The 12,024-nt window shown below is 39.0% G+C and overlaps 1 protein-coding gene across 8 annotated transcripts in view; it reads right to left on the bottom strand.

Annotated features, from left to right (window-relative positions):
- trappc9 (trafficking protein particle complex subunit 9) overlaps positions 1-12,024 on the bottom strand; it is a 551,561-nt gene that overhangs the window by 343,233 nt on the left and 196,304 nt on the right. For all 8 annotated transcript variants that reach the window (XM_059979921.1, XM_059979908.1, XM_059979899.1 and 5 more), the window contains one exon: positions 11,781-11,911. In XM_059979921.1, the coding sequence (XP_059835904.1) occupies positions 11,781-11,911 (131 nt within the window). The remainder of the gene's footprint in view (positions 1-11,780; positions 11,912-12,024) is intronic.

The raw sequence follows: 12,024 nt of genomic DNA, 5'->3' as shown, positions 1-12,024 counted from the left end.
AATAGATAAAGAATGGAGAAAATTAGACTATGTCCAGGCAGATTTTTAAAAATTTATTTTGAGATACAATGCAGAAGAGGCCTTTTCAGCCCACCAAACCATTCCACCCAATTAAATCACAACCTGATAATTTAACTTTAGCCTAATCACAGCACAATTTACAATGACTAATTAACCTACTAACTGGTACGTCTTTGTACTGTGGAAAGAAACGACAACACCCAGAGGAAACCCATGTTCTTGGGAAGTAAGTACAAACTTTCTTATCGAGGGCACTGGAATTGAACTATGATGCCCCGAGCTATAATAGTGCCATGCTTATTGCTACGCCCCTATAGATGGGGTTTGATCAAACTGGTATCCTGCTGGCACAGATATCATGGGCTAAACAAAGACCTTGTTTTCTGCTGTAGTGTTCTGTGTTCTAGGCTAGCTCTGTTTTCCTGGAGCAGAAAAAGTTAAGAGGGGACAAGATTTGAGTATATAAAATTACAAGAGGGATTTCAATAGGAAAGACTGCAGGAAATATTTCCCAATAGCAGTAGAAGGACTTTGATTCAGGAGGGCAAGAGAATGTTTTCCTGCAAACACTACGAGTTCATCATTTTTTGTTATATACAGGTTTCCCCTGCTATCTGAAGGTAGAGCGATCCTGTGAAACCATTTGTAAGCCGAAATGCCGTAAAGCAAAGAAGCAATTACCATTAATTTATATGGGGAAAATTTTGAGCGTTCCCAGACCTAAAAAATAACCCACAAATTCATACCAAATAACACATAAAACCTAAAATAACATGAACATATAGTAAAAGCAGGAATGGTATGATAAATATACAGCTTATATAAAGTAGAAATATTGTATGCACGGTGTCGTTTCACTTATCAGAATGGGGCGGACAGTGAGCCAAAATCGATTTGGAGGAAAAAAAACACACCTGCGCACATACACACCTACGCACATACACACATGCACACACAACTGCCTGCACAAGGCTTCACGGTCATGATAGTCTTTCTTGGGATAAACACACGTATAAAGTGTGCACCTTTTTTTCATAAAAGTGAAAATCCTCTTTGGTTAGCGAAAACAGGTACTAATTTAGGTCTTACATAACAGCGAGCTGTCGTAAAGTGAACGTTCAGAAAACAGGGGCCACCTGTATTTGTATTTTCTATACAAGGTTTCTCATTTGGGCAAAGTAAAAACCAGAAATATCCATGTTGTCCTAATCAAACTGGTGTTTTACAGATTTTGGTCAGAGAATCTTAAACAATAAACACATTTTGATACTGCTCTAGAATGCAAAGCAATTTTTCAAATTAAGAATGCACTCCTGTTGCTTTAATGTTGACAACATTTTATCATAAATTTCCCCTTTTCATATTCATATAAATAAAAGGGGATAACTATACTCACTTACTCCATAATTTAAATGTTCCCACACCAAGCATCTCACTTTTAAGGACTCTGTTTCATAACTCATGCTTTCGTTATTTATTGCTATTTGTTGCTATTTACTTTTATTTGCATTTGCACAGTTTGTTGTCTTCTTCACATTGGTTAATCTTTCATTGACCCTGCTATAGTTAACTATTCTACAGATTTGCTGAGTATGCCCACAAGAAAATGGATCTAAGGGCTGTATATGGTGACATATATGTACTTTGATAATAAAATTTACTTTGAACTTTATATCTTTATTTGATCTCCCAAAATCATGAGAAACTTCTAATGTTGCAGAATAACACTGATGCCCTCAAGAACTATATTGGTGTAGGTAAATGTAGCCACAGATTTTACATCTTCTTTGCAAGAAAACAGTCCTATCTTTTGTTGCCCAATGAATCTTTTTGATTGTTAATAGCATTGTTTTCTATAATCAGTGATGCCAAGCTGGAAATGGGAATTGCTTTTTAATCATCAAGCCTGCAATTCCTCCATATTACTGCAAAGAGCTATAAGTATTTGTTAACAGAATCAAGAATGTTTTTAACATTTCCCACCAAGACATTAAGGCCTTATGTGAGGAAATAATTACAATGTTATTAATGGGTAAACAAATGAATGCAGAAATAATATTTTTCAATTCTAATTACATTCTCAATAAATTATGAAAATTCTCTGCAGATTTCTACATATTTTAGATGAATAATTTAGATTGCCTATTATGCTTGTGGAAAAAAATCAAAACCAAACATTCAATTAAAAAGGATCAAAATCTATGTCACATTTTCACCAAGCTACCTCTCAGAGAATTAATGGCACTTTCTAGCATCAGCAATGCTTCTTAGAAGCTCATAAATAGAATCTATTTAGATTTTAGCAAGTGAAAAAAAATCATTATTGAATACTTGAGGAATGGCTTTTCATTTATATGCAACTGACACACCAATCCATCAGTCATAACATAATCATCCACCTCATAGATAAAAGCTGACATTTTATCAAATAAGCCAAATTCTGGTCATGCACTCTCGACTTCTTGATGGGAAAGAGAGTTCAATTTTAAAGACATGTGTCAAATTACCTATTAAAGGATTGAATCTTTCCGAACCACTTGAAGCATGATTTTGTTAAACACAATTATAGGCAAAGTAAATTCAATTTTCACTATTAAATGTGATTAAGCTGTTGCAAATTATTTTAAAAATTACCTCAAAGTACATTTCCTTTGACATTGCAGAACACAACAAATATAGCTTATGTGAAAGACATTCAATGATCAGTTAACTTCCCATTTGCTTGATGAAGATTGTGAGCACGAAAAGACTATTTAATTCCCTTCATAAGTTGCACTTATCTATATTATTTTATTATTCTTCATTTCCCCATCAAAATTTAGCCTCATGAAACTGTTAACTAAAGCTTACTTGGAAATATTTCTTGCTCTGATTTACAAGATTGTGGATTCAAATTCGACTCTAGAGACTCAAGCACAAAAAAAAATCAAGACTGACACTCCAGTGCAAAAACCATATAAGTATTGTACTACCAAGTGTATCATCTTTCTAAAGAGCTATTTATCTTTCAGCTGAGTTTAATATTTAATTTAATTACTAATATATTATGAAACCCCCTTGCAGACAGAAGTTCAAATATCTTAGCCAATATTTATACTCTAGTCAATACTGCAGCAACTGATTAACCAGCCAGATCATTTTGCTGTTTTATGAATACAAACTGGCTGCTGGTATTACAACAAAGAGTACATTTCAGGCACATTTAATGGACAACAAAATTGGTTGACATAGCACAAGATACATGCAAGTCACTTTGCACATTCAAATTGTATTCTTATTTAAGGACATCTTAATTGCAGATGAATATAGCTGTTTCAGAATTGTTGAGTGTAGGTTGTCAGCTCCAGTAACACCTCCCTTAAGACAATAACGAGAAGAGGGCATATCCCATATGGATAAGGTCCTTCAGGATAGATGCCTCCTTCTTAAGACATCACCTCTTGAGCCACATCAGCAAGTTGCTCATTGACAGAGAAACTGAAGAAGCTAGACTCAGAGTGGATCATGCTGCTGCATGTGTCAGAGGTACTGGAATGGGTGCATAAGGATGGTGTGCAGTCTAACAGCAAGTGGTCATCTTAGTCACTTTTCTTATGATTGCAAGACATTGTTGGACATTAATGGTGTGGAACGCTGCAAGTCCAATTCATTGGTTTATTGGGAAACGGTAGGGGCAGACAGAAGGGGAGCTGTGTGGCCTCGATCATAGCGAGGACTAGGCCTCAAGCCATAGCATTGCCTGTTTGAAGTCACCCAGGGAAGGCACTGAAGTCGTACGTTCCACAGGAGTGTCGGAGATGGTGGGGCACAGAGTCGGTGTTGTCCCCAGTGTTTGCTCAGCAGAAGAAAAGCAATATTGTGTTTGAATGCAGACTGCTGCAACATTCATGGACTCAGGGACTTGGACTATATATTATTTTTCTGTGACAGTACTTTATTGATATCATATACGGTTGCAATCTTATACATGCTCTATGTGCCTTGTGCTATGTATGACTTTTGGTACTCCGTTCTGCACCTTGACCCCAGAGTAAAGCTGTTTCATTTGGCTATATTCATGGGTATTCGTGTATGGTTAAATGACAATTAAAGTTCAACTGAAGATGCCCTCAACAATGGGGAGGGCTGTTGCATGAATGAGCAGGCTGAGACAGCAACACTCTACAACCTTTTGCAATCCTGTGCATGAAGCTTCCATATCTGACTGTGATGCAACCAGTCAGATTGGTCACCACAGTATATAAGGAAATTTTCAAGTCTTTGATGACATATCAAATCTCCACAAACTCCAAATGAACTTGACCCATTGATGTGCACTCTTCATAATTCCATCAGCACATTGGGCCCAGGATGGATCTCTCAGATGCTGAACTTTAAGCTGTACAAACACTTCTCAACTACTGAACTCTCAATAAGGGCAACCAGTGCAAGTATGCATTTTCCCGACATCCCCTTCATGAAGTCTACAATCAATTCTTTAGTCTTGCTAATGTTGACTACAATGTTGTTGTGACACTACTCAACCAGCCGATTCAACTCACACCTGCACACTTCCTCGTCACCATCTGTGATTTTACTAGCAACGGTATCATTTGCAAATCTATAAACGGCTTCTGAACTGTATTTAGCCACGTAATCATGAGTGTAGTAAAAGTGGATCAGTGGTCTAAGCTCCTATCCTTGAGGTGTGACTGTGTTGACTACCAGCAAGGAAGAGAAGTTATTACCAATCCATACTGAACTGCAATATCGCAATCCGAAATCACTGACATATGTAGTAAAATTTGTTGTTTTGTGGCAGCAATACATTACAATACATAATAATAAAAACTGAATTTCAGAGCCTTACAAGGTACTCCATCAGGGCTTGCTGCCTTGCAAAGGTTCAGCCTCTTGAAGGACAATCTGACATCGGCCTGAGACAGAGATCACAGGGACACAGGATGCTGCAGGGATCCTCACCTGTCATTTTATTCTCCCTTTCAAAGTGTGCATAAAAGGCATTGAGCTCATCTGGGACTGAAATATCACTCCCATTCATGATGTTAGGTTTCAGTTTGTAGGAAGTAATGGCCTACAAAATCAGCCAGAGTTGACGTGCATCCAATCCCACCTCCAAACTCATTCAGAATTGTTCCTTTGCTCTTGATATAGCCCTCCATAAGTTGTACCTGGTCTTCTTGTAAAGTCTTGTTTCACCAGACTTGAATGCCACAGATCTAGCCCTCAGAAAACTACAAACCTCTTGCTTCACCCACGGCTTTCGATTCAGGTATATACAAGTATGTTCTCATAACCACACACTCATCCACACAGGTTTTGATGAAGTCAGTGGCAACCGTGGCATACTCATTCAGACTCAAAGATGAATCCCCGAATACAGTCCAGTCCACCGACTCAAAGCAGTCCTACAAGTGTTCCTGCTCTTCCCTTGAACATACCATTTGGTCCTCACTGCTGCTGCTGCGGTCTTCAGTCTCTTTCTATAGAAGTACAACCAGGATATCATACTTTACAAAGTTTGCACAGGGGATGGCATGGTAAGCGCTCGATGGCAATATAACAGTGGTCCAGCATGTTGGCAACTCTTGCTCCACAAGTGATATGTTAGTAACAATTATTTAGAAACCTTTTCAAACTGGCCTGGTTAAAATCCCCAAAATGACAGGGAAGGCATCAGGGTACACGGTTTCATACCTGTTATCCTGCAATGGTGCAACACAACAAAACCTTTCCACAATTTACAACCTGATAGAATATAAGACATTGGTGGAAGACTTTGTACAATTTTGACTACCTTGTTGTAAAAGGCATCATAAAGTGGGAAAGAGTACAAAGAAGTCTTTAGAGAATATTGCCAGGACCCAGGCGTCTGAGTTACAGGGAGATGGTGGGCAGGCTAGATCTTCCTTTGAGCATTGGAGACTGAAGGGCAACTTCATAGAGGTGTATAAATTTATAGAGGACATAGATGGAGTGTGTGCACTCTATCTTTTTCTCAGGAAAAAATCAAAAATGAGAGGACATAGGTTTAAGGTGAGGAAAAGATTTAAAAAGGACTGAAGAGGCAACTTCTTCGGCAGAGTAAGATAACTCTATGGAACAAGCTGCAAGAGCAAATAAGTGATGCAAATACAGAAACATTTAAAAGATTTTTTAACAGGTAAGGCTTAGAGGGAAATAAGCCAATGCAAACAAATCAAGATGGGAATCTTGATCGAAATGGATGATTTAAGCCAAAGGACCTGTTACTATGTTTTATTACTCTATCAAGTCTAATGAGTTGAATAGAAAGTTCTCCCCTTGTTTCCATAGTTGAAATTCTAACAATGAAGATTGACATTATTAGAACAATCATTCAGCTATCCTAATGAAACACTTCCTCATCCATTAAAACAGCACTACTGCAGTGCGCAACACTTATAAAATGTACTGCAGTTGCTCATCTGAATACCTCCGACACCACCACCCAAACATGGGATCGCATCGAAGTACAAAAATAGATTGTGATACAGTAGATGCAATACAGCTGACAGATTTACAAATATTACAAAAATTTCTCAAAAACAGTACCAAAAGACAAGGCTTATGTGAGGCACTGAAGCTGTATTAAGGTTATATTTCAATAATTAAGTCAAGTAAGTCACTTTTTATTATCATTTTGACCATAAACTGCAGGTCCAGTACACAGTAAAAATGAAACAACATCCCTCCAGGACCATGGTGCTACATGAAACAACATAACACTACACTAGACTATGTGAGACAACTCAAGGCTACACTACACTACATAAAACAACACAAAAACTACACTGGACTACAGATCTACATAGGACAACATAAAGTGCACAAAACAGTGCAGTGCATTGGCACTAGATCTGCAATGCAAAAAACACCAAGGCAACAATAACAGTCCAAGATAAACAGCTGAAAATTCAACAAGCAGATTAATTTTTTTGCCTACTGGAAAGAAATTTAAAACATTGACTTTATTTGGCAGCATTAAACTCCCCTAGATGAAAGTCCACTTCATTAGAGCAAATTTAAAATAAATCAAAATAAGAGTGGCTTTCTAAAGAACATAAGACATAGGAGCAGAATTGGGCCATTCGGCTCATCAAGGCCGCTCTGCCATCTCATCTTGACTGATCCAATTCCCTCTCAATGCTATTCTCCTGATGTTTCCCCATAATCTTTCAAACCCTGACCAATCAAGAACCTATCAACTTACACCTTAAATACACTTAATCACTTGGCCTCCACAGTTTCTGAGACAACAAATTCCATAAATTCACCACCATCTGGCTAAAGAAATTCTTCCTCTACCTAATGTATTGCAAATTCCTGTGTACATATTAAATCATTATCTTTACTGCTACTAAGCCATGCCTTGACCGTTGGCAAGGAAATTCTCTTTAATTTTAAAATATTACTAGAGGACAGTACAGTCACTACTGGATGCAATGGTCTGAGTATTCTCAGGAAGGTCATATCCTTCAAAGCTAAGTATAATAAATAACTACATAACAGACATAAACAAAATTATTAATTTTACCATTTTTCCTAGTCCTTGCTTAGTACTTTTAACAATAAAATAAAATACATGAGTGAATAATTCTAAACAATGGCAAAATCACAAACAGGTTTGACAGTATGAAATTGAAGCAGAATACATGCCTGTTTTTCCAGAGATGCAAACTTCAAAGTAAATTTATTAACAAAGTACATATATGTCACCATTTACAAGTCTGAGATACATTTTCTTGCAAGCATACTCAATAAATCTATAATACCCATAACAGAATCAAGGAAAGACTGCACCAACTTAAGCACTCAGTGCGCAAAAGACAACAAGCTGTGCAAATACAAAAAAATATATAATCAATAAATAAACAATAGACATCGAAAGCATGAAATGAAAAGTCCTTGAAAGTGAGTTCACAGGTTGTGGGAACATTTCACTGATGGGTGTTTCTAACCAGGCTGCGATGCAACCAGTCAATATACTCTCCACCGTGCACCTATAGAAGTTTGTCAAAATCTTAGATGACATGCCAAATCTTTGCAACCATCTATAAAAGTAGAGGTGCTGCCATGCTTTCTTTATAATGGCACTTGCATGCGGGACCCAGGACAAATCTTCAGAAATGAGATTAATGAGGAATTTCAACATAGAACACAGAACAGTACAGCACAGAACAAGCTCTTTGGCCCAAAATGTTGTGCCAACCTTTAAACCCTGCCCTCCATATATCCCCCCCCCCACCTTAAATTCCTCCATATACCTGTCCAGTAGTCTCTTAAATTTCACTAGTGCATCTGCCTCCACCACTAACTCAGGCAGTGCAGTCCAAGCACAAACCACTCTCTGAGTGAAAAACCTTCCTCTAATATCCCCCTTGAACTTCCCTCCCTTTACCTTAAAGTCATGTCCTCTTGTACTGAGCAGTGCTGCCCTGGGGAAGAGGCGCTGGCTGTCCACCCTATCTATTCTTCTTAATATCTTGTATACCTCTATCATGTCTCCTCTCATCCTCCTTCTCTCCAAAGAGTAAAGCCCGAGCTCCTTTAATCTCTAATCATAATGCAAACTCTCTAAACCAAGCAGCATCCTGGTAAATCTCCTCTGTACCCTTTCCAATGCTTCCACATCCTTCCTATAGTGATGCGACCAGAACTGGACACAGTACTCCAAGTGTGGCCTAACCAGAGTTTTATAGAGCTGCATCATTACCTCACGACTCTTAAACTCTATCCCTTGACTGATGAAAGCTAACACCCCATGAGCTTTCTTAACTACCCTATCTACCTGTGAGGCAACTATCAGAGATCTGTGGACATGTACCCCCAGATCCCTCTGCTCCTCCACACTACCAAGTATCCTGCCATTTACTTTGTACTCTACCTTGGAGTTTGTCCTTCCAAAGCGTACCACCTCACACTTCTCCGGGTTGAACTCCATCTGCACCTCTGCACCTTAAAGTTCCACCTCTGAACCTCTGATGAGGACGAACTCAGGGACCTCCAGATCCTCCTAATATAGTTGATAATCAGCTCCTTGGTCTTGCTGACATTGAGTAAAACGTTGTTGTTGTGGCCCACTCAGCCCAGTTTCAATCTCCCTCCAATATACTGATTTGTCACCACCTTTGATTCAGTTAATGATAGTGGTGTTATCAGCAAACTTAAATATGGTCTTAGAGGTGTGCTTAGCCTCACAGTTGTAGGTATAGTGCAAGTAGAGGGTATGATACTAAAAAAAACTTTTCCCATGGTAGAAATGTCTAAAGCCTGAAGGCATAGATTTGATGCTAAGATTCTGTGGTGATTAGCAAAACAAGCACCGTTCCCCCCCCCCCCCCCCCACCACCACCCAATTCAATGCTTGTTGCAATTTGGAATGTACTACCTGAGGTGGTGGAGGCACAGATAATCTCATGATATTCAAGCAGCATCAGTCCGAAAATTTGAATCACAAAGGCTTTGTAACTACAGACCAAGAGCTGATATTTTCGGGGGCAACTTGTGCGAGCAGCTCTGACGCAATCATCAAATATTCCCATTTTAGACTGCTACAGCTGAAAACCACAGCTACATCTATGGTTTATACAATAAGTAACATTGTTTTAACATGATTGAAAATTTTATTGCTATTCAAAGTCAACGAAACTCAAATGGACTTTTAAGACAGTGGAAGAGAGGACGCCACTCTGGTTTAAAACTTAATTTAAGGAAGTGTTGCTTTCAACTCTCAATACTGACATACTCTTCTGGCAAACATACAGTCTCTGGTAAATAAAATCAAGACAATACAAGACAGGTACAACTTATGTATCTTTGCTATCTCAAGAGCAAAGTAACAATTCCAAATCAAGTTGAGAGCAGAATCAGATGCATGTCAACACTAGCAAGGCTTGCAGACCATTACTTCCTACAAAGCAAAACCTGACATCAAGAATGGCAGTGATGCTTCAGTCCCAGATGAACTCAATGCTTTTTAAGCATGCTTTGAAAGGGTGAATAAAACTACAGCTATGAGGACTCCTGCAGCTCTCAGTAACCCTGTGATCTTTATCTCAGAGGTCAATGCCAGATTATCCTTCAAGAGGGTGAACCCTTGTAAAGCAACAGGCTGGAGTACCTGACAGGGCTTTGAAAACCTGTGCCAACCAACAGGTAGGTGTGTTCAAAGACCTTCTCAATCTCTGATAGCTACAGTCAGAAGTACCCACCAGCTTTAAAAGAGCTCAAAAAGAGCAGTCTGAGCTGCCTTAATGACTGTTATCCACTCGCACTCACACCTATAGTGATGAAATGCTCTGAAAGATTGGTCATGGCGAGAAACAACTCCTGTCTCAGCATGGACCTGGACCCACTGCAATTTGCCTATCACTATAATAGGTCTACAGCAGGTGCAAGCTCATTGACCTTTCATGGTGCCTTGGATCATCTGGGCAATACTAATACTTAGGTCAGAATGCTGTCTATTGACTACAGCTCAGCATTTAACACAATCATTCCTCCAATTCTGATTGAAAAGCTCCGGAACCTGGGCCTTCGTACCTTCCTCTGCAACTGGGTCCTCGACTTCCTCACCAGAAGACTAGAATCTGTGCAGATTGGAAATAACATCTCCATCTCATTGATAATCCAACACTGACATGCCTCAAAAATGTGCACTTAGCCCATTGCATTACTCTCTACAGCTATGACTGTACGGTTAAACACAGCTCAAATGCCATCTATAAGTTTACTGATGACAAAACTATCATTGGCAGAATTTCAGATGTTAATGAGAAGGCATACAGGAGAGAGATATAACAGCCAGTTGAGTGGTGTCACAGCAACAACTCTGCACTCAACATCAGTGAGACCAAAGAACTGATTGTGGACTTCAGAAATGGTAAGAAGAGAGCACACACATCAGTCCTCATAGAGGGATCAGAAGTGGAGAGGGTGAGCAATTTCAACTTTCTGGGTGTGAACATCTCTGAGGATCTAACTTGGGCCCAACATATAAACGTAATTACAAAGAAAGCACAGCAGCAGCTATATTTCATGAGGAGTTTGAGGAGATTTGGGATGTCACCAAAGACTCTCACACATTTCTACAGATGTACAGTGAAGAATGTTTTAACTGGCTACATCACTGTCGGGTGTTTGAGGGGAGGGGGAGGCTAATGCACAGGATTGAAAGAAGCTGCAGAAAGTTGTCAGCTCAGCCAGCTCCATCATGAGTACTAGCCCCCACTACCCAGGACATTTTCAAGGCGCAATAGATCTAAAAGGCAGTATCCATCATTAAAGAAACCCATCGCCAGGACACGCACTGTTTTCATTGCTACCATTAGGAAGGAGGTACAGAAGCCAAAAGGCACACACTCAATGATTCAGAAATAGCTTCTTTACCTCTACTATCAGATTTCTGAATGGACATTGAACCCATAAACACTACTTCAACTGTTTTTGCACTACTTATTTGTTTACTATATAGTATATATAAATTTACAGTTTTAACGTATTGCTGCCTCAAAAATAACAAATTTCATGACATATGCCAGTGATATTAAACATGATTCTAATCAGTATGGTATTTAATCTCAACATAGATGTGGTGGGCCAAAGAGCCTGTTTCTGTACCTCCAATGATCCCATGAAATCCCAATCCACAATTTCTCAAGACATCACAGTGCATACTTATGCTAAGTACCACATTCATCCAGACTATTGCACTTAATATTTCAGAAACTGGATCATACCTTGATATGATTGTATTCACTTTTACTGTTAGTGTCAGCTGAATTGAAGATAGTAGATTTGCTATCTGAGCCAAGTTTACCATTCTGTCGAAAAGGACTTGACATAGGCAGCCCTGCAATACTCATTCCATCTGAAAGACAAAACAGAAAAACATTTCTGAATGGCTTGTCATATGAAGTGTGTTTGATGGCTCTGGGCCTGTATTCACTGAAATTCAGAAGACTGAGGGATGACCTCATTGAA

Source organism: Hypanus sabinus, chromosome 1 (assembly GCF_030144855.1).
Source record: "Hypanus sabinus isolate sHypSab1 chromosome 1, sHypSab1.hap1, whole genome shotgun sequence".
Classification (NCBI taxonomy): domain Eukaryota; kingdom Metazoa; phylum Chordata; class Chondrichthyes; order Myliobatiformes; family Dasyatidae; genus Hypanus; species Hypanus sabinus.
Note: the sequence above shows the minus strand (reverse complement) of the source record. Positions and strands in the feature narration are given on the sequence as shown.